Source organism: Nansenia antarctica (assembly GCF_963989245.1).
Source record: "Nansenia antarctica genome assembly, chromosome: 1".
In the NCBI taxonomy this organism is placed as follows: Eukaryota; Metazoa; Chordata; class Actinopteri; order Argentiniformes; family Microstomatidae; genus Nansenia; species Nansenia antarctica.
The window spans coordinates 18,580,852-18,605,225 of NC_137674.1; the positions used below are offsets into that span (position 1 = coordinate 18,580,852).

The 24,374-nt window shown below is 43.0% G+C and overlaps 1 protein-coding gene across 1 annotated transcript; it reads right to left on the reverse strand.

Annotated features, from left to right (window-relative positions):
* Positions 1-6,806: 6,806 nt before the first annotated feature.
* Positions 6,807-24,343, reverse strand: LOC308161903 (uncharacterized protein; the record flags this gene model as incomplete). Its single annotated transcript, XM_080535983.1, has 12 exons — positions 6,807-6,911; positions 9,217-10,746; positions 11,048-11,750; positions 11,863-11,930; positions 12,789-12,899; positions 17,391-17,528; positions 20,113-20,337; positions 22,143-22,277; positions 22,540-22,665; positions 22,791-22,928; positions 23,639-23,857; positions 24,224-24,343. 12 exons carry the CDS (start codon positions 24,341-24,343, stop codon positions 6,807-6,809), a joined length of 3,618 nt encoding a protein of 1,205 aa, XP_080392109.1.
* Positions 24,344-24,374: the final 31 nt, after the last annotated feature.

Consider the following 24,374-nt stretch of genomic DNA (forward strand, 5'->3'; position numbering starts at 1 on the left):
ATTGCAGACAATGCATTATGCTGAGGACTCCCGACTTCCGGTTTTCCGGACTTCCGGAGTATTTTAAATGAACATTCGTAATGTCTGTCTCTGACGTTCATGGTCAATTAAATCAGCCTATTTTGTGCAACTAATAATGTTCCCGCTAATGGGTTAACCAAGCAGCCTCGCACCTAACGTGCAAGCACCTATGTTCGAACTATTCATAGCAATATGCGCGGGGCAAGGCGGAGGTACGGGTAAACACGGCTCATGTTCTGTCATCAAAGGTAAGAGCTGGTTTTCTTTAACTCAGCTGATGCATTGTTGTGTTTCTGACATGGTCTGGTTGTGTTTCTGACATGGTCTGGTTGTGATACATCATTGAATGTGTTGACCTGCTGTGATGTGTTGACCACCATCACTCTCCATCATCATCCATCATGTGTCTATGAAATAGATAGTACTGTACTACTGACTGCAGCATTCATCTCTGCTCATTGATGTAGCCATGTCACACAGACACATAGTACACATATTCATCTGCTACCTTTATTAACCTGAGTGTAGCTGTGAGGCCTGTACTAGCCTTGTTGACTAGACTTCCTCCTTGTCTGACACTGGGTATTGGACCGTACCGACGTCCATAGACCGGTCACTCTTCCACCTCAGTGTCTGTAGTTGACAGGGTAACTTCTCCATGGCCACACGGTCATTTTAAGGGCAGGGTGCGAAATAAGGGGGAGCTCGGGGAGCTATAGCTCCCCTAGTGGTGACATGAGCTCCCCTGGAAACATGGTTTGCGAAATTTTGGGGGAGCTCTAAAATATTGATATGATAGCCAAATAAATGCTATTTTGGTCATGGTTTTTCTCAAAGGTGTAAAATAAGGGGAAAATAATAATTAAAATATGTTTTTATGATTCATGAAAAAAAAAGATTCTAGCCTCGAGCCGCTCGGAGCGTGGGGGCGCTGTCTGCAGGCATCCACTACCCACTAACAAGCTTGTTTACTACGTCACGTGTGTTAAAAAAAACTGTCACCTGCGCGCGCCATTGTTGAAGAAAAGATGTCGAAAAGAAGAAAGCAACTCACCTTGGGCGATTTCTATCCAAAGAAGTCCAAACAAAACGATGAAGAGGAAAATCCATCTGTAGTTGGTGGTGGTAGCACATCTGTAGCTGCTGGTGGCACATTGGACGTGGGGACTGATGCTGCTACAACAGAGCCGAGAGGAGAGACAGCTAACATTAACTTGGTAGCTAATGCTAACTTGACAGCTAACGTTACTGTGGGGGCTGAAGAGACACATGACAAGCCAAGAGAAGAATCTAACATGGAAACTAACGTTAGGAAGACAACAAAAAAAGAGGTCGGAGGAGATGAGGAAGAGGATGATGATGATGATGATGATGATGACCACCCGCTTGTTGCTGGAGATGGGGGGTGCGAAGATGCTGGGGTCCCTCTGGCTGGCTGGACCAAAGAACAGTGGAGTGACTGGACCAGACGTCTCCCGTGGCTGTTCTCAAAGAATAGTTGCTTAGGCTGTACTGTATGCAGGGATGCCAAAAGCCTTCTCCTCACTGATAACGTTGGAACGCACTTGTCAGAAGAGTGGATGAACGGGGACGTAACCAGTAACAGACAGAACAACTTGCGTAAGAAAATCTACAAGCACCGGGATAGTGTGGCGCACAAACGGGCAGTTGAACTGGCAGAAACAAGACAAAAAGAAATAATGCCAAACAGGATTCTCTCTATCAACGCAAAGTTGTTCGAGGAAACATCAATCGCGTTCAGATCCGCCTATATGGTAGCCAAAGAAAGGATGGCTTTTAAAAAACTTCCACCCGTCATGCAGCTCCAAGAGATCAATGGGGCAAAGGTAGGCCCTGTACACAGATCCGATAAATCCTGTGCTGAGATTATTCACCACATTTCACACGAAATGTGCAAAAAGTTTGTTGTTAATGTTAAAAAGGCCCAGTCAAAAATAAGCATCACTATTGATGAGAGCACAGTGCACGGACGTGCGTATATGATTTTATATGTGAGATGTGACGTGACAGGAAAAGGGGATGTGGACAATGTCTATTTAGACCTCACAGAGCTAACGCAGGGCACAGACGCTGAGTCCATCTACAACAGCCTGAGAGAGGCTCTACGTAAAGCAGGTTTTGATGATGAGTTTTTGGCTAATAATCTCATCAGCATAGCCACTGATGGTGCTTCTGTCCTCACGGGCAAAAACAGTGGAGTCATTGCTCGCCTGAAACAGGATTTCCCAAATATACTGTCTGTACATTGCCTTTGCCACCGTGCAGAATTGGCAGTCCATGACGCTCTAAAACTTGTTGCTGGATGTAACCACTTTGAGTTTTTTATTTCAAAACTGTACGCTTTGTATCACCAGTCCGCGAAGAATGCCAGACTACTCGAGGAGGCAGCAAAGGAATTGAACGTGCAGGTTTTGAAAATCGGGCAGATTTTTACCATAAGGTGGGTGGCAAGTAGTTTTAGAACTGTCAAAGCCGTCTGGAACAACTACCCTGCGTTAGCGAGACACTTTAAAACCGCAAGTGAGGATCCGTCTCGCAGTGACATTGAGAGGAAGAAATTCCTTGGGCTCCACAAACGGCTCTCAAACGCTGGATTTGTAGCCGATCTGGCTTGCATGAAAGACATGCTTCGTGAACTGCAGGCCCTGTCACTAAGGTTGCAGCAAAGGGACATAGATATAGTGAGTGCCAGTCGTCAGATTCAGCAGTGCATTGATGTAATTAACGCTATGAAAGTGGGTGGAGGTAAATCAGCACAGAAGGCTGAGGAACGCATGTCACAAGGATTGTTCAAAGGTGTGGAGCTAGTTGAGAGTCTGAGCAGCGGTAAGATTAAAAGGGGTCAATTCTACCAGGCTGTTATCGACAACCTTACGAAGCGAATGCCAGAGTCAGATCTCGTTCATATGCTCAAACCCCTCTACAAGCGCTTTTGGCCACAGGACCGCAACGCACTCATCCTTTATGGAGAAAAAGAAATACGGGCTATTGCGAAAAAACTTGGCGAATCTGCCAGTGAAGCAGTGCAGGAGTTTCGTGACTGGAAGCTGCAAGATGCTGCACCAGGGAAAGTGCTGGAGAAGCTGTCCATAGCAAGCAGAACATACCTGCCCACGTCATCGGAGTGCGAGAGGGGCTTTTCAGCTGTAAATGACACTGACAGTAAGATTCGCAATAGACTGCGTGAACCCAGCCTCTCGTCACTACTTTTTGTGGACCTTAATGGACCTCCATTGGAGAGATTCGATCCAATGCCTTTCGTCACATCTTGGCTTAAATCAGGTCATCGCCTGTCCACATCATGGGCTCCTGGACGTAGAGCAAAGGCAGCTGAACCCAGGCCTCTGTGGTCGCTTCTGTGTTAAGGTAAGACCCGCTTTATATACTTGGCTTCTGCTGTGTTGTAGGCCTATGGATTGCTGTGTTATAATGAGAAGGGCTATGTGCATGGTTGTTGTTAAAGGAGCATAGTCTACTACTTGCTACTGAGATGCTAACCCGACGGATTGTCCGGTTGAGGCGCCGTGCGTCCTAGTTTGATGTGTTGCTGTTGGTTATACAAGATCCGTAGTCGTTGGTTTGCTGCATAATAAAAATTTATTGTGTTACTATGTGCCATCAATGGCTTAATCACTGGTACAAACAATAACAATAACAAACTTAGCGCCGAAAATCGCACGCGCGCGTTGCGCACGGAAAGCCACCGGCCCCGATTTGGGCTTTTTTTTTTTTGGCGTGGGCTTTTTCCGTGGGCTCCCCCGCACACCGTGATGTAATTCGCACACTGTTTAAGGGTGAAAGTTGAAATTATACAATGGTTGTAACGCCAGTGCGTGTTTTATGCGCGTGCACGCGGGGAAAAAATCGTGCACGCGGGAAAAAAATCGCGCGCGGTGCGCGCGATTTTGGAAGAAGACCCCCCCGCCACACTGCTGTGCCCCACCCCAAAAAATGTGCACCAGCCGCCACTGGTTCAAACTCCTTCTATGAAAATGGCTTTCCAGTCCAGGCCTTATTCACCAGGGGGTATTCAATCAACATCGCTTAAGTATTTTCTTTTTTATTATTATTTGAGTGTTTTATTGTTAATAAAATATATGTAACAGTTATATTGCAAAACACACAACAAATATATTGTAGAGCATGGTCTTTTTTTTTTTTTTATTGAAAACTTTATTAGAAGATTTGCAGAAGTAGGTACATGAAAGTACATATTACATACAAGGTCAACTAACAGGATAAAAACCCAAGAAAGCCACTGGCTTATTTCAATTGGGGTCCTTGATTTCATGGTCAGTGCCATGAAATGTGCTTGTCTTACGAGTCATGGCTTAGTGACATATTTTTTGTTAAAATACATGTTTTTCTCCCCCTTTAAATGTCATAATACAAAGGAAAGTATTAGTTATTTAACAGACTGCTTAAAAACTAAAATATCAACTAAATATTAAAATCATATCATTACATATGCTATCATTTACAGGGAATAGCTGTCCCTTTATTTCATAGAAAACACTGTGTCAGAGTAACAGCCACTAACAATGACCGAAGCTGGGTAGCAAGTCGAGACAAATTTGAGCCGCTTCACGGTAGCCTCAGTTATCCAGATATTTGGAGATGAGAATAGGTAAGTAACCAGTAGTCTATTATACTCCAGTTATTATAGTCATGTAACTTTATGGTTTCTATGGATATCTACAGTGCTTAGAGAAATGTATAGTGTAATGTTTTGTCTTACATTTATGAAATGTGTAGTCTATACTGTATTTGTATAGGCCTACTGTACTATATGTACTAATATACTATTATTTTCCGGCAAAGGAGGTGTGTAACGACATCCATGCAGACGCACGCCAAGTGCTTTCCCTTGGCCAGGGAGAACATCGCAGGCCATCTACATGAGATCCTCTCGCCTGATCAGGATCTGATCTGAGCTAGTTTCAGTAAAAGTATTTAAATGATTGGGAAAACCTGTAATTGCCTCATGAGTGAAGGATTTATTCATAAGAAACATACATTTCATGGATACAAAGAGATCCCTTTATACAATGACAGGTCTGTGAGGGAATAAACTGGATGAAGGACTCTCGCAGACTGACTTTGTCGTGTCCATTTCTCTTTTCTTCCACAGGGTGTCATCAGTTACATGAAAAAGGAAATCCCAACAAACAAAGAGCCATTGACTTGAAAATAATAATCAGTGAGAACATCTGGAAACATTTGATTGGCTTAAATAGTAATTCAGTATCTGCAATAGCGTACTCTCTGTTCACCAACCTTTGACTATGCTTTAGGATACTTTACTTTACTTTACTTTATTTTAATCAAATGCAAAATGAAAATTGCAACAAACGCATGTTCTCTCTCATCGTTACCTAGGTAACCATTGTTCTTTCCTGCTGGATTCTCAAAACCTGTGGTTATCCTGGGAAAAGAGCCGACATCCTGCAGAGGAAGAAACACAGCTGCTTGGTAAGCCAGAGGCCACCTAACAACAGACACAGTGGAGGAAATCAACTAACACATGACCTCTTGCAACCCTGTAAAAAAAAATAAGTGGGCTTTAGTTCACATTGTGCTTCGAGGCTAAATAACAGGTCTATAACTAAAATGTATTACTTGCAATGCAAGCCAAAAATACCTTTAAAAACGAATCACAGCATCTCTTTTTAATGACAGAATGCTCAAGAATGTTGACAGGGGCATCACTGGGAAGCTTAGTCCTTTTGATAACCTCTGCAAACATTCACTCCACAATCTATAGCCAGTACAAGGAGTACTATGGAGGACATCAAATCTCAGGAGATTCCAGAGAATGAAATCCCAGGCACATAATGACAACTGGCTAGTTAATGTCCCCCCCCCCCCCCACAGCCAAACAAAAGTAATACAATAACTGGAATAGCTGGAACAAACTAATGGTATGCTAAAAAGATGTATTACAGCATCTAATCAGTCGAGTCGATACCTCTAACAGAATTTGTTCTCTAATTATGTTCTTGCGGTACATTCAAATCAACACTTGGGTCGTTATCCAACCCTCACACACAGGAAGGAAATTACAATGGGAAGATGATCAATGAACAATTCCTTAAATCATAAACATCTTCAGTTTTCATCTTCAGGGGCCTTGTTTGCCTCCGTCTCCCACTTCTCCAGAAAGTCCTGCAAGTTCAAGTTGAAGGTATCTATGCCTTTACCAGACAGGTGAACCCCATCTGGCCTATAGAGCCCTGCATCTGTTCCACATTTGAGGTTGTCATGGGTCAGAGCCGTGCCGCCCAGCTCAGCGATGATGCTGTGAACTCTACGGTTGATGGCGGCCCTGAACTGGTCCACTGCTGCCATGTCATCAGAGTGCCTCCAGGACCTCCGTGGCAAGATGTCTGACCAGACCAACAGGCATTGTGGGAAGATGCTCCGCATGGAGCTCAGGTCTTTCTTCACAGACGCCAGGAGGGACTCGGGGCAGTCTGTGCTGAGGTCATTCCCGCCAAGGTGTATGACGACCACATCTGGATTGGGCCACTTGACCTTGAGCTGGAGAAGCTGGGGAAGGAGCTGAGCCCACGTCATACCCTGGGTGCCCTTCCACCACACCACCACACTGCTGGGGTCCATGCCCAGCTGCATACCCACCTCAGGTGACTTGGCCCTCATCTCTGCCCAATAAACAAGCGAGTGGCCACAGATCCATATGTTCTTAGGCTCACCGCTCATAACTTTGCCTGTAAAAATTCAACAACAAAAGGGACATGTATTTGTTAGCCTAGGTGGTTGAGGTTACTGTTGGGATTTGCCTGGTCAGACTCGTGGATCTGCAGGTTGCTGCTCCGCTGTTTGTCCTCCATCTGTTGCTTAGTATTGTACTATGATGGAGCAGACAAAACAATGATCTTCTCTTGAAACTAACCTAGTGCTACAACAGATTCAAATTTAAATAAACAGTTAAATGTAACCAGTGTTTCCCACAGGAATGTGTGAGACTGTGGCGCGCGGCGTCTCTGTGAACCTGCTCCAACACTTTACGCAACAGCGTGAGCAACGCTGAAAAACGAGCTACAAATAAATAAATACAAATTAAATACAGCGCTAAAAATATGTTTGGTTCGTTATGAGACTATGGTGGAAGAAATGACTTGTGGCCCGCCACAATCTTGTCTATGTATGGGAAACACTGAAAACCTTGACCATGGTCATCTAGTGCTATTATATACCTTTGTATTCAGGCCCTAGTTAGTAGTATAAAATGAAAGGCAGTTACAATGATTCTCCCTATATTTGAGATAAACTAAATATTAACATAAAACCTCATTCTGGTAGATTTATTTTCTTCAGCTACAGGGATCTGAAGCTCAATCTTAGATTTTCTTACATGTACATAACATGAGACATTATCTGAAAGCCCTATCTATCTGAATGCTCACTTGAGCAATGTCCCTGAGCTTCACAGAGAAAAACACACATGCAATACAACAGCTGAAAACCTTTCATGCAAATTGTATGAAAGTACTTACCTAGCAGGGGGATACATTGACATGTTGAAGGCAGCTTACATCAAATTTAAAGTAAACAATCTTCTATCCAGAGTAAAGGTGCTGAATCTGTCATTTGTCTATGCAAAATGGTCACCACAGCAAAGACCTTTGTCTAAATACTGTATTATGGGTACAGTGGGCAATAAATAGCTTCTTGGTAAAAAAAAAAACGTAACCCATTCCTCTAAACAAATGTCATGGTGCTAAGCCTTTTAGGCTAAATAAATAGTTACAGATTGTACTATATCATAAGCAGTCAGTCTTCTGCAAAACCTCCTTTCTTGATAGGTTACTATGCTTTGCTAATAAACTATTTTGAACGACTATGAGTCAGACATTAAAAAAAACGTGAATATTCCATGAAGGTAAACATAATGGCTTAAGGTAAGAGGTTTACTCAAGATATACCTATACTTTACTTAATATATTACCAAAGCCTGATAAACTGTGGCTGGAGAAAACACTTAAAACAACTAGGCCTAAACTTCACCAAATCTATCTGTGTAACTAACTTACTAACTGGCTTAAGCTCACTTCATAGTGTACTTTTATTTGGTTTTGGTGCCCATTACCAATGACTTGAATCTAGCTAGCTATACTCTTGACTGAATTTAGAATCACCTAATTCTAACCCTGGCTACAGATTGTGGCCATCTATCCTGAGACCTCCACTTCATGACCCGGTCAAGTGTTTGGATACCTGGTGGTGCTTTTCTATCCCGGCTATGGAAATCCTTTATCCGCTTCTCACTCTTGTCTCTCATCCGCTGGTTAAACTGCTCCAGCTACAAAACAGTTAGAGGGCGATATGTTGACCAGACCACACACACTCACACTGAGAGGTCTGACCAGACAAAATCAGTTAAAAACATAATGATTTGGTACAGGCAGGGTAACTCACCAGCTGCTATTTGCCACTTTCTCCCCGGCTGTCCCTCACTCTCTCATATTCATTAATTCATTGTTTTTCATTCATGACATTGTTACACATGGCAAGCCTAATAAACTTAATTTGCCAAATATAGATCACAGTGATATATTCTTTCATTTGTGGGGAGGTAACTAGCTAGCTAGCTAGCTGACCAACTTCAGCAAGTTGGCTTTTGCAGATCTGCACCGATCAACAACCACTTCTCAGGAATCCGTTTGATGGAAATCCGTCAAAATGACAGAAAACTTTAACCAATGTACCACCTATCAAATGGTGAATATAATGTACCTTGATACAAAAGTAAGATTGAGCAATAAACTACATGAGAGCTTTCAACAGGTATTTTCCTTTCTTCTGTACGTCATTGATTGTCACACAATCAACAAATTGTAAATTTCTGCACACAAAATACATTTTAAAAAATGTAAAAAGTGAAAGGTCACATACCCTTTTCTTCTGTTTGGCCTTGATATCATCCTCTGCTCCTGTGGAAGCTTGTTGATTCTTTGATGAATTGGAAGAGGTCTGGGGCTGTGCTGCTTCGGAGCTTGGTAGATTAAATTGTACGACTTTAGCTTGTTTAGGCGCAGATTTCTTAACAGCTGCGGTTGTTTCAATCATCGTAAGGCATCGCGACGAGCCAGTGTTTAATACCTCGGGTGCCTTTGCCGAATGTGATAGCTTCACTTGGGTCAAGTTACTGACTTGTGGGCCCTGGGACTGTGTAGCCTGCACTATGGGGGCACCAGTTAAAGGATGTAAAGAATAGGGAGAGGTGGAGGGAATCCCACTAGAAGGCTGTCCATAATAAGGGGAATTTAGGGGCACATGGGGTGTGGGGGGCATGCCAGGAGGGTGACCCATGGGTAAGGCATAGGGAGGATATCCGGGTGGAGGGTACGGCACTGGATACTGCATGCTAGCCCCCTGAGGCCATCCGGACATAGAGTACTGTGTGGAAGGATAAGAGGTACCAGGAAGCTCCTGGGAGTAGGTGGTGGTCAGGGTGGTGGGAATGCTCTGTACAAGTGTGTTCCTCACCCTGGTAAGACTCTGCATCTCCCTAGCCCTCTCTAGAGCCTCCTCCTCTTCCCGGTCAAGAAACCCTTCGTATTCGGAGACTTCCTGGTGGCTCACGTGCACCTCCTGATGACGGGAACCCCTGACAGGGGAGATGGACTGGTGGAGCTCGGAATCAGAGGAGTGTGTGCGGCTCCGTTGCCGATCGGCCCTTCTTGAAGACTGGCCCTTCTCTCTGTCCGAATACTCTGACGGAGATTTCTCATTCTTCTTCCCATAGAGCCTCTCCTGGGTCCTGTCGGCCAGCTTGGTGACCTCTGCCGTGTTCAGATTCAGGCCAATGGTCCGCAAAAGGTTCTGAATCTTGTCAAAGTGTTCCTTTTTGTCACTGTTCTCCCTGGTCCCCTCCACGGTCAAGGTCGGAACTGGGCTCGATCTCTTATCTTCCCCGTCCCGCCTGTATCTGTCTGCCGACTCGGAGCTCTCAAAGTGCTCCTTCTCCGTCTTGGAGGTTTTCTCCCCATAGAGGAACTGCTCCTCCTCGTCTTCGCATGTCTCTTGAAACTCTCTAAGGCAGTGCTGCCTGTCACTTGTCGATCCGAAGATTTGGGAAAAACCACTTCCATCTTGGACGGCTCTCTCATGAGGCAGCAGGTCGTCCTGAGTGGTGTAGTCATTTCCGTAGTCTTCATAAAGGTCTGTGGTCTTCACGCTCTCCCTACCAAAGTCCCTGCCTGTGGGCTCGACCTCTTTAGCTGTGTTGCGTTCCCTGTAATGGTCTTCCCCAGTGTGCGACTCATGATAAAACTGAGGCGATTCTGGAGTCTTTTCCTTAATGACTGCCATCTCATCTCTAGACTCATTGATCACAGTGGACAGCAGACCAGCATCCACTCCTTTATTAAGGATGTTGAGGAAACGGTTGAGCTGAGTGGACAAGTTGCTCTTCTCCTCTTGAGGCGCTATTTGGCTGGGAGACGGTTGATATGGCGAGTGCAGCTCAACAGGAGTTTGGTCAACTGGAGACGACTGGTCGAGTTGAGAGGAGTGATGCTCAGAAGATTGTTGATGTGGAAGTTCATAATACGACCTTTGACCTGATGGCTGGGCAGAGGGAGCTTTATAGGGGCTTTGGATGTCAGGATTGTGGTAATGTTGAATGTGGTGGAGAGTGGGCGGGTTATAACGGCATTGGTCCGTTTCAGTGGATTCCACCTGCAGACAGGACAATAAATAATTGCAGATATTAAAACATTTTGTACATCTGAGACATTGCTCTTAGCTCATGAAATTATGCAATATAATCAACATAACACTTAAACACTGTAGTAATATTTCATTTTTGATTCAAGCATGAGTAATATACAAGTATATGAGTAATATACAAGTACCATCTTTCTATTATGTAACCCTGTGAATAAAGGACCAATGACAACCACCAACCAATCCTAATACAACCAACCAAAGTGTACCAAAGAACAATATTTATGTAGAGGATAAATTCACAAGAAAATACCTTTATTGGGAAAAGCTGCCCTGTGATGGTATCTGTGCGTTTCTTCAGAATGGACTTGCCCGGCACTGGCTTGTAGTCAGAGGTTGGCACTGGCTTGTAGTCAGAGGTTGGCACTGGCTTGTAGTCAGTGGTTGGTTTAAGGTCTGCTAGCGCAATCCTTCCATGATCATAGTCAAAGCAAGTCTTCTCCACTTCTCTATTCACTTCTGCCACCTTAGGCTCCATGGCAGCGATGGCTCTCTTGCGGGCTATCAACTCATTGAGCTGTTCTAGCTCCTTCTTCTTCCTGGCTAGTTCCTCATCCACCACATCATCAGGCTTGTGTACAGCTGGAGGTACCGTATCAGTGTCTGCACCGGGCTTGGTCTCCTTCCTCTTCTGACTGCTGCCTTCTCGTTCCTTGCTGCTGCTGCTTCGTCTCTTGCTCCCACGGTGGGACGACTCTCTGCTCCGGCTGCGGCTGCGCTTGGACCTGCTGTGGCCACCGCCCCTCTCCTGCCTGCGCTCCCTGCTGGAGCTCCGTGGCCTTCTGACAATGGCACGGCCGAACCTGTCTCGGCTGGGACTCCTGCTATGAGTTCTGCTGTGGCCATGTCTGTGCCGGTTGCTGTCGTACCCGGTCCTCGCTTTGCTGTCCATTCCAGATCTCAGAGTTTTTACAACCGCTTTGAGCTTGTCCGTCGAAGGTTTTGAGTTGTCCTTGCTGGAAAAAGGAGGAAATGCTTTACTATGAATGTATTGTTTAGATTTTACATTGCATGCCAACTTCATGTTGGGACCTACCCTTAAAAGCTTTTATTATCAATCAAACTCACACAGGACCAGCATCTTTGTTTTCTGCTTTGTCTTTTGGGTCTCTCAGCAGCTTGATGGTCATTTTCTTCTGTGGATAGGAATACACAACATTTTATATGTACATATATACAGTGCCTTGCAAAAGTATTCACCCCCCTTGGCTTTTTACCTATTTTATTACATTACAACCTGTAATTTAAACATTTTTTTAATCAGAATTTTATTTGATGAATCTGCACAAAATAGTGTTAGTTTTTAAATGAAATGAGAAATATATATATAAAAAAAGAAATTGAAAAAATAAAGAACTGAAAAATTCACCCCCTTTGTTATGAAGCCCCTAAAAACTTCTGGTGCAACCAATTACCTTCAGAAGTCACATAATTAGTGAAATGAAGTCCACTTGTATGCAATTTAAGTGTCACATGATTTGTCAGTATATACACACCTTTTCTGAAAGGCCCCAGAGGCTGCAACACCTAAGCAAGAGGCACCACCAACCAAACACTGCCATGAAGACCAAGGAACTCTCCAAACAAGTCCGAGACAAAGTTGTTGATTTCACTAATTATGTGACTTCTGAAGGTAATTGGTTGCACCAGAAGTTTTTAGGGGCTTCATAACAAAGGGGGTGAATACATATGCACATGCCAATTTTCAGTTCTTTATTTTTTTAAATTCTTTTTTTATATATATATTTCTCATTTCATTTAAAAACTAACACTATTTTGTGCAGATTCATCAAAGAAAATTCTGATTAAAAAAATGTTTAAATTACAGGTTGTAATGTAATAAAATAGGTAAAAAGCCAAGGGGGGTGAATACTTTTGCAAGGCACTGTATATATCATTATTATGGTACAATATTATATAGACAGTTAAGTTAAAGTCCCTTTAATATGACACTGATTGTCCAAACAGAAACATCATTGACCAAAGTATCTTACTTTTTCTTTGTTTCCCGTCCCAAGGGCCCCAAGCTTGGGCGCAGCGGTGAAGACCGTCTTGGTGAGTCGTTTAATCCTAATCGCTTGGTTCCCCCCTTCAGCCGTTTCATGCTTGGGAAAGACACGAAATAGTTAACCGTTTTTCGCCTCTTTTGAAATTTGCATCGTTTTAAGGGGTCACTCCCCTTTGACAAAACTACAGGTGCATGTGGGAGACGCGCATGATGGTAAAAAATGGTCAGGTTGAACCCGAAAATGTGACGCGTTAATAAAGAAAGAGTTGCTAGATAAAAGGTGTTAGCACAAAAAGAGAGTTCATGATGTTAAATTAACAGTAAAAACCATTAAATGCACTTCTCAATCAGATCAAATAGAACAATATTGAATAAGATAAATAGATACCTCAGATTCTCTGAGGTAATCTTATGACTGTTAACAAAGAGGAAATTGTAAATATTTTGAAAATGTTTATTTGGAATAAGAATAAACACATGTTGCCATACATTTTCATAGTTAACAATAAACATTGACATTTTAATAGCGCTGAAAAAGTAGAAGTCTATATCAATATGAAGAAAAAATAGGTCATGAGATATTTACAGCATATAAATTACCTTTGTTTGCCCATTTCAAAAGATGGAAATTTAATTTGTTTTATCAAGCCTGGTTTTTGTATAAAAGCCCCTCTTGAATGAATAGGCAGAGCTATGAAGGAGGGGTGAAGTCAACACTATGCGTTGTCTATTTTTAAAGATATGCATTTTAAAAACAATAAAGTTGTTTGTAAACACAATACAGTACAGTTCAATACAAAGGTGTTGAAATCCAGTGGTGTTAAAATCCAAGCAATTGGTTCCAATATTTTAGTACATTTGAATACACAGTTTGGTAACCACCTATATGAATTGAAATAACCTTTAAGGCAGATCGAATCACAGATTGTACTTTTAATTACAATTTTCAGGAATGTGAGAAATACAAAATAACCTTTGTGGTATATTGCATTCATACTGATTAACCCAGTAGGTGCCATCATTACATGGTGAATGAGATGTGCTAGAAGAATCAGTGTTGTTGACTACCATGCTATACTAAAGCTATGATTCTGTTACCTACCTTACGTCCCGTTATTTACAATACACAACACCTTTCTAGTGCACCTACAAAAGATAAAAGTTAAGTTTCCATATAGGATAAAAAATACTATACCTATTAGAACGCAGATCCAGGCCTTATTGTAGGTTAACATGTTAAAACAGGCCACTAATAAATCCAGAGTGAGGTGTGATTTGGGGAATCATCACAACTAGGGGTGGGCATCAATGATCGACGATCGATAATTGATCGATAAGGATCTTGGTCGATCACAAAATATTTTGCTCGATAATCGTTAATACTTTTTATTTTTATTTTTAATAATAATAATAATAATGGAAATTAGTTTGTCCACGTGTCACCAGATTGCGTTCGTCTCTCACCCCTGAACATGTTAACATGATCATCTTTCTGAACAAGAACCAGTAGGCCTGCCGCCTACAGTCTCTCGCTGGAGTTTAAATTTAAATTAAGCTGGACGCTCTTAAGGACACTAACGTTTTCAGTCATCCTCCTATTTGTGAGTAACAGTTTTTTTACTGCTCCTATGGTGAGTTACTTATTTTCTATATTTTTATTTATAACGTAAAATGTGTTTTTAAGTTAAACAATTTAGGCTACTCACTGCCTTGTTTAAGAGGATTGTTATCTGACTGTAGTGTCTAGTTTGAATGTGAATGAATGAATGTGTGCAATAGCAACACAAATAAAGTTTTTTCCCCAAGGGAAAAAAACAAAAAACTTCTCTCTAACCATCTCTTTCAGAACAACCTCTTTGGCGCTCACCAACCTGGCATCAAGGCTGGGCACTCTACTGAGACTGCTCTCACGGAGGCCCTCCATTCTCCTCAATCTCCTCTTTTCTCATTCTTCTGGACCTTCTCTCTACGCTCTCTGAACTGGGCATCTCTGGCTCTGAACTCGCCTGGTTTGCATCCTACCTGGCCGATCGCTCCTACCAGGTGATCTGGAAAGGATCGCTGTCCTCTCCATGAGCCCTCACCACTGGGGTCCACCAGGCTCCGTCCTACAGCTCTTACTATTCTCCCTCTATACCAAAATGCTTGGCGTGGTAATTTCCTCACATGGATTCTCCTACCACTGCTAGGCAGATGACACAACTCTTTCTCCCCATCGTCACTCACAGGTGGCGACATGTGTCTCTGCGTGTCTTGCAGACATTTCTGCTTGGATGTCAGCCTATCACTTCAAGCTCAACCTTAACAAGACTGAGCTGCTCTTCCTCCCTGGGAAAGCCTGCCCTCTCCATCACAGCAGAGAGCTCTACAGTGACCTCCTCCCAGACTTGACAACCACATATCCTGTGCGCCGAACATCACAGGGGCAGCATGCTCCTGTAGATTGTTCCTAGTCTACAACATCAAAAGGATACGTCCATTCCTCACCAGAGAAGCAGCACAACTCTTGGTCCAGACACTTAAGGTGTTCTCTCGCCTTGACTACTGCAACGCACTCCTGGCCAGGTTCCCCGCCTCCACCATCAGACCTCTGCAGCTCATCCAGAATGCTGCTGCCACCTGGTGTCCAGTCCCCCCTAATTCTCCCCTGTCACCTCCCTCCTTTGCACATTTCACTGGCTCCTGGCAGCAGCTCACATCGGATTCAAGACCGTGGTGCTCGCCTACCAGGCGGTAAAACTTGCAAGCGGTCCCTCCCTACTTGCAAGCGGTGGTCTTTCATAGTGTTGTTCCGATACCGATACTAGTATCGGCATGGCCACCGATATGCACAAAAATGCTGGTATCGGTGAGTACTTTACAAAAACGTACGTTTTTTTTTTTTTACTTAAGTTTTACAAAAACTTTACGAGTTTTACAAAGGTTTTGAGCAGTGCCAGACTAAGTGTTAGCAATAATTTTACATCGAGGTTAGTATGCGGCTAAAAAAACACGTTTTTTTGCTTTGTTTTTTCAAACGCCGTGGTATCGGATCGGTACTCGGTATCGGCAAGTACTGCACGGTCAGGTATCGGTATCGGTATCGGGATCAAAAAATGGTATCGGAACAACACTAGTCTTTCACCAAACCCCTGCCCGGTCACTCCACTCTTCCACCTCGGCTGGCCACCTGGCACCACCGCCTCTACGTGGATGAAGCAGTCGAGCTACTCGTTCACAACCTTTCATTGTCCTGGCGTCTCGCTGGTGGAATGAGCTACCCACTGCAGTCAGGACTGCAGAGTGAATACCTATCTTCCGGCGTAGATTGAAGACCCATCTCTTCAGGCTATATCTTAACTGTCCCTCCTAAAGACCTCCTCATCCCCACTACCCCCCTGTACGGTTTCTCTACTATACTTTATATATGTGCTGTCAATCGATTAAAAAATGTAATTAATCACAATAATAGGCTGTAATTAATCATGATTAATCACAAGTTTAAAGATACTACGATTTACTTGTATTTTGGGGGGGAGAAAACAAAAACACGTAGTGTTGGAATAAAGAAATGCATGACAAACTGGTTAGAGGAATCTGAGTTTTTTTACTTTATTATAACATCTCATCTTAGTTTTTATGATTTCTGAAAGAATTAAGAATCTCTTAATTTGCAGAGTAAAAAAGTATCAGGGAGTGCTTGGCTTTGCCCACAACTGGAATGTATTGCAGACAACCACATAAAGAACAGTTACAAAGTAACGTACGTCTGCTAAAAAGTGAATGTAAACAGCTTGCCTGTAAATTTTTGGCAAAGTAACATCTCACCCTGTATCTGTCTAGAGTTTTGTCTGTGGACCATTTTCAGTTGCTCTTTCCCCCTTCTCTCTCGCGGCCATCTCAATTAAAAAGCCACATTAATGAAATAAATAACTATCAACAAACAATGTCCAAAACGAGATTATCCCTGATCACGGCTGATCTCAATGAACGTTTAGCTTCTAAAAAAAGAAGATAAAAAAATCATCTTCATGAACGTATTCAATATAATATATAAAAAATATATCAATACAAAAAAATCCTGAAAAACACATTATAGAAAAGTTAAATAAATAGATTGATCGAGTTAAATAAGTATTTGATCCCCTACCAACCAGCAAGAATTCTGGTATGTGCCCATGAGGCACACAGATTAGCCCTCTCGCTTTAAAAAAGTACTCCTAATCTCAACTCGTTACCTGTATAAAAGACACCTGTCCACAGAATCAATCAGATTCCAACCTCTCCATCCTGGGCAAGACCAAAAAGCTGTCTAACAACATCAGGGACAGAATTGTAGACCTGCACAAGGCTGGAATGGGCTACAACACCATAGGCAAGCAGCTTGGTGAGAAGGAGACAACTGTTGGTGTGATTTTTCGAAAATGGAAGAAAGACAAAATAACCATCAATCGCTCTCTGTGTGGGGCTCCACGCAAGATCCAGCCTTGTGGGGTATCGTTGATCATGAGAAAGGTGAGGCCAGAAATATTAGGTGTGTCTGTATATGTAAATGTATGCATACTTTGTGCTCCAGAACCTCTCAATCACTGTGACCGCAATGACTCACCGGAATGACGCTGAACTCCACCTTCGCTGAGAGGTCCAGCTTGTTCTCCTCCATCACCTCACCCAGACGGAAGAAAAGCTGAGGGTTCTGCTGGCACTTAATAAAGCCGGACAGCACCCCGATATCCACCACAACACCCTGGTAGAGGAAAACACAATCATGCATAGTGTACACATCTGAGATCCGCTGTCATCTTTTTGAAAAAAAGAAATGCAGGTTCAGTCTATTTTCTTGATCAGGTGAAAATGCATCTTACCCTGAGATGCCCATACGGCTAAAATGCTAATAAAAGATGTCCTATACACCTGGAGGTAAGATGTCTTATGAGGAGGTAAGATGTCTTATGAGGAGGTAAGATGTCTTATGAGGAGGTAAGATGTCCTATGTGGAGGTAAGATGTCTTATGAGGAGGTAAGATGTCCTATGTGGAGGTAAGATGTCCTATGAGGAGGTAAGATGTCTTATGAGGAGGTAAGATGTCCTATGTGGAGGTAAGATGTCTTATGAGGAGGTAAGATGTCTTATGAGGAGGTAAGATGTCCTATGAGGAGGTAAGATGTCTTATGTGGAGGTAAGATGTCTTATGAGGAGGTAAGATGTCTTATGAGGAGGTAAGATGTCTTATGAGGAGGTAAGATGTCCTATGAGGAGGTAAGATGTCCTATGAGGAGGTAAGATGTCTTATGAGGAGGTAAGATGTCTTATGAGGAGGTAAGATGTCTTATGAGGAGGTAAGATGTCTTATGAGGAGGTAAGATGTCCTATGAGGAGGTAAGATGTCCTATGAGGAGGTAAGATGTCTTATGAGGAGGTAAGATGTCTTATGAGGAGGTAAGATGTCTTATGAGGAGGTAAGATGTCCTATGAGGAGGTAAGATGTCCTATGAGGAGGTAAGATGTCTTATGTGGAGGTAAGATGTCTTATGAGGAGGTAAGATGTCTTATGAGGAGGTAAGATGTCCTATGAGGAGGTAAGATGTCCTATGAGGAGGTAAGATGTCTTATGAGGAGGTAAGATGTCTTATGTGGAGGTAAGATGTCTTATGTGGAGGTAAGATGTCCTATGAGGAGGTAAGATGTCTTATGTGGAGGTAAGATGTCTTATGAGGAGGTAAGATGTCTTATGAGGAGGTAAGATGTCTTATGAGGAGGTAAGATGTCTTATGTGGAGGTAAGATGTCTTATGTGGAGGTAAGATGTCTTATGAGGAGGTAAGATGTCCTATGAGGAGGTAAGATGTCCTATGAGGAGGTAAGATGTCCTATGAGGAGGTAAGATGTCTTATGAGGAGGTAAGATGTCTTATGAGGAGGTAAGATGTCTTATGAGGAGGTAAGATGTCTTATGAGGAGGTAAGATGTCTTATGAGGAGGTAAGATGTCTTATGTGGAGGTAAGATGTCTTATGTGGAGGTAAGATGTCTTATGAGGAGGTAAGATGTCTTATGTGGAGGTAAGATGTCTTATGAGGAGGTAAGATGTCCTATGAGGAGGTAAGATGTCCTATGAGGAGGTAAGATGTCCTATGAGGAGGTAAGATGTCTTATGTGGAGGTAAGATGTCTTATGAGGTAAGATGTCTTATGTGGAGGTAAGATGTCTTATGAGGAGGTAAGATGTCTTATGTGGAGGTAAGATGTCTTATGAGGAGGTAAGATGTCTTATGAGGAGGTAAGATGTCCTATGAGGAGGTAAGATGTCTTATGTGGAGGTAAGATGTCTTATGAGGAGGTAAGATGTCTTATGAGGAGGTAAGATGTCTTATGAGGAGGTAAGATGTCCTATGAGGAGGTAAGATGTCCTATGAGGAGGTAAGATGTCTTATGAGGAGGTAAGATGTCCTATGAGGAGGTAAGATGTCTTATGAGGAGGTAAGATGTCTTATGAGGAGGTAAGATGCCTTATGAGGAGGTAAGATGTCTTATGTGGAGGTAAGATGTCTTATGAGGAGGTAAGATGTCCTATGAGGAGGTAAGATGTCTTATGAGGAGGTAAGATGTCTTATGAGGAGGTAAGATGTCCTATGAGGAGGTAAGATGTCTTATGAGGAGGTAAGATGTCCTATGAGGAGGTAAGATGTCTTATGAGGAGGTAAGATGTCTTATGTGGAGGTAAGATGTCCTATGAGGAGGTAAGATGTCTTATGAGGAGGTAAGATGTCTTATGAGGAGGTAAGATGTCCTATGAGGAGGTAAGATGTCTTATGAGGAGGTAAGATGTCCTATGAGGAGGTAAGATGTCTTATGTGGAGGTAAGATGTCTTATGTGGAGGTAAGATGTCTTATGTGGAGGTAAGATGTCTTATGAGGAGGTAAGATGTCCTATGTGGAGGTAAGATGTCCTATGAGGAGGTCTAGATGTCCTATGTGGAGGTAAGATGTCTTATGAGGAGGTAAGATGTCCTATGTGGAGGTAAGATGTCTTATGAGGAGGTAAGATGTCTTATGAGGAGGTAAGATGTCCTATGTGGAGGTAAGATGTCCTATGAGGAGGTCTAGATGTCCTATGTGGAGGTAAGATGTCTTATGAGGAGGTAAGATGTCCTATGAGGAGGTCTAGATGTCCTATGTAGAGGTAAGATGTCTTATGTGGAGGTAAGATGTCCTATGTGGACGTAATATGTCCTATGTGGAGGGAAGATGTCCTATGTGGGCACCTGGCTAAACCATCCCTTTTAGCTAGTCTCAGTCCTCTAAACTGCATATTAAAAATATTCCCAACGTACTGTTCTGCGTTGCTCAGTGGACTCCTCAAATGTGTCTGGAAGAATCTCGACGTTGACAGCACGCTCCGCCTTGGTCTCTGTGTCGGTGGAGATGTTAAACCGGACCTTGTCACCGTCCAGCATGGTGGCTTCAGTCAGAATATCAACTGCCCCAAAGGTTTGATGCTTCTGTACGCAAGCCACTGTCATCACCAAACGTCCCAGCCCTGGCTCCTGACTCTGACCCTGCAAAGAGAGGAAGACTTTCTTCAGATCCATCTACAGTATGCGTATATGCTACAAGACTTCCCTACTCAGTGGCCTGAATGTACAACAGTTAGGGCTGCAACTAACGATTATTTTGGTAGTCGACTAATCTGTCGATTATTTTTCCGGTTAGTCACGATTAGTCGTGTGGCTTTTCGCGGCGCGTAAATGGCGACGCAGAAGCATAAATCCGGCTTAACTAGCTATCTAACCTAACGTTACGCCAAGCTACAGCTGCTCACAGAGCTAGTTGATTGGCTAGCTAGCATTGCTGGCTAGACTACAGACAGCTCACGTTAGTAGGCTACGCTTGGCGCTGTTTATCTTACAGACAGCTCGCTGGTGGACTCAACATAATTGAAATAGCATTCACTTATCAAGCATCATTCATGATCATCCACCATGACTACCTGGTATTTTAATAGCGACCACCCCTCACTTCATTTCATCTCGCGTTCTCCTGGCTTCAACATGGAAAACCCCTGCTACGTAACGTTACATACAAGCGCCTCTGTCTGTCACACGCGTGCCACAGGGCAAATAAATTAATAGCACAAACGCTCATAGCATGTACAGCCCTGTCCATGAGACGTTGTTTTCCAACATGTAACAGTAAAGCTAACATAAACATTACGACCCTAACAATATAACGTTAGCCAGTTGGCTAACAACGTTAGCTAAAACTTACCCAGCTGATTCTTGCATGGCTCCCGTTAAAAAAATAAAAAAATAAAATCCCCTTTTTTTTTATACGATTAGTCGACACTAAAATTCCACGTCGACGAGTTTTTATGATCGACGTTGTCGATTATGTCGACTAATCGTTGCAGCCCTAACAACAGTGTTTGTCTGCATTGACTCACAGTTTAGGTTTACGATGATTATGATTAGTAATGTAGCAGGGAAATCAACCCCCCCAAACAGTAGGGTTGGGTACCGTTTGGGTTTTATCCGGTACCGGTACCTAACCGATACTTTAAAAACGGTACCGGTACCAAAACGGTACTTAATTCGGTACTTTAGATTTTTTTTACTGACATATATACTATATAATGACACATATATATATATATATATATATATATATATACCGGTAATAATAACACGGTCGACAACATTAAGACATGACGATTGATTTTTCAGACACAGTAGTAGGATAAGGACAGTACCCGAATATCAAGAGATCCCCGATCATGTTGTCCACCTCGCAGAGAAGCAGCCACACATCCGCACAACGTCATCAAAAGACGCGTCGAATCCTGGAGTGCACTGTCCAATCAAAGGCTTGCGTTCGTAAACTCGCTCTGAGAGCGTCGCAGCGCACACTGGGCCCGACGTCATAAGGGGAGCAAGTCATTTGATTGGACAGAAGGCATTCCACGAGTGGTGATCAGAATTCCAGAACGAGTTTACGGAACGCACCCATAAGTCGAGCGTCGCGTTACGCCAACCCGCTAGCGGAAGTTGCTATTAGCAACCTTCTCGTTATCCTTCCGTACTCGCGGCTTTCACTGAGTGGAAATTTAACAGGCGATGTGACGTCACAAGTCGCCTGTTGACAACGGACATCAGGGGGCGAGATAGAAAAGTACCGAAATGAGGTACCGAAATCTCCTTTGCGATTCGGTACGGGTACATACCGAATGTAAAGTGATTTTCGGTACCCAACCCTACCAAACAGACTAAGATGCAGGAGTTAAAGAAACCATATATTGTAGCATGCCGCATAACTAGGCTAGGCATTTATGCACTTTACCGTAGCCATCATAAGTGCCATCCCTTACCAGCTTCTTGTGAGGCATCTTGGGAATAGCTTTGAGGACCGTTCCCTCATACTTTTCAAAGCTAATATCCTCTGAGACCAATATCTTTTGGGGCTCCTCTGGGCTCACTGGCACCTCTGATGTCACCGGCTTCCACTGCAGAAAACAAACAGCCAATGAGGATACATTAAATTAGGCTGTAACTGGGTAAGTCACACATCAAAGGCTCAAAGAGTAATCTGTGAAACAGTTGAGATGTTGAAAACTACCTTGCAAGAACCACTTCATCCACAACATAAAAACAACCGTATCAACCAAGTTCACATGCCTTTTCCAAAAACCCTTCACTCCCACTTTGAACTGCGATTAACGTAATAGCTGAAGAACCTATCTGAGGCTGCAGTGAAATGAGTCCTACCTTGTCTTTGTTGGCAGTGGAATCTTCTTTTTTCACCTCTTCCAACAGGCTTTGGTTCTCAGGCGCAAATATCACAGAGCCCTCTTCAACTTTCTTTAATCTGACAGCCTTCTCGTTCCCTTTCGCCTAGAAAATAAAACAATAACAGAACATTGTGTCCAATAGCTAGTAAAATCACAGATATCCGACCTAAACCTGATCAAAACCTGCACATCTGGCATCAACAAACAGGGCAGGAGGGGGGGACTTACTATGGTGACTGTGAATTCCACCTCATCCATGACGCTCAGCTCGGTTTCACTCATGTTCTCCGTAGCGTCAAAGGGCAGGTTGTCGTGACTCACTGCCATAATGCTACCAGAGCCATCCTTCACACTCATTATCACACCCTGCAATTCAGGAGCAGGTCAAAAGTTATGAGCGGCTTTACATCAGGGGTAGCCAACTCTGGCCATGGAGAGTTGAAGGAGGTTCAGGCTTTTGCTCAAGCCAAGCTGTAACACTGCTGATGAAAGATTTTTTTGGGGTCTAAATCAAGGACAACAATTACATTTTACTTTAATTCTGATGTGTCAGCCTGCATACGCTGTGGTTCTTGTCGTGGATTTTTCAGTGAGACTCAAGATAGCAACTTGCTTTAAATCCAAGTATAATATTTGTTAAAATAAATGTTTTTTTGGCTTTGACAACTCGGGTTGACCCAGTCTCCTTAAGCCTCACACAATGGGGAGCTCTGAAAGACTGAGACTGACTCTCACATGAATACATTTTGTAGTGTCCAACATTGACACAACAGTGATAACGAGCCTGCATTCCATCAATGTTTATGAACTCAGGGCTGAGTGTTCATAAACAGGACAGATGAACTTTCACCAATCCCATGGAAGCTTCCATGAAACTCCCATGGAAACTTACATTCTGTTACAATGTGTGTGAAATGGACAGACGGGACAGACATAGGCACTATTTTACATTCTACAATTCATATATGTTAAAAACCCCTCACATTCTCCAGGAATGGCGTTATCTATGCCTGAAATACGCAACAGTCTAACCCGTTTCTTAAACTGTAGAGGAGAGAATAAAAGACATGCCTGACCTTTTCCCGCTTCTCTCCGGTGATCCTGAAAGTCTCAGGTGTCTTTGGCATAATATTGGTGGCTCTCCTGTTGGTTGTGACTATGTCAGTTAAGAGGTTGAGCAGCACATAGTCCCCTGGCAGCAGAGTGATGGTGCAGTCTCGCTTTTCGAATATCAGCTCTGTTCGCAGGCCGTCAATATTGGCTTCAACTAGACCAGGTTTCATCTTCTCGCCAAGCTGTGCCAGGATACATACAATCAGTTTTACTGAGAAACTGGTCATTAGAGAGCACCTAGCCATGGTCGTCAAGACATGTCAGGAAAGCCACATGATCGTTGCAGATAACAGACATTTCCTCAAACACATATAAAAGCGATACAGAGAAGTTATCGCAACTTCCTAATCCCGCTAATTTTTAAGACCTGCCAACTTATATTTTAGACCTACAATCTCATATTTAAGACCTGAAATTCTGGTTGCGGTTGGTATGTAATAATAATAACACTTCCCTTACAAGAGTGTACAAATAATTCACACAACCATGGAAGTGAAACATGAACATGAAGAACATCAAGGACAGACTGGTTATTCTTGTTTACTCACCACCGGGTCAGTGATGATTCTGCTGACTAATCCTTCATGGATTTCTGGGTCAATGTTCTCAGTTCCGCCTGGAGGCACTTTCACATCGGTGGCAATCTCTGATGACTGTTTACATGACATGGGGGTAAAAAAAATCAGTAAACATTAATGC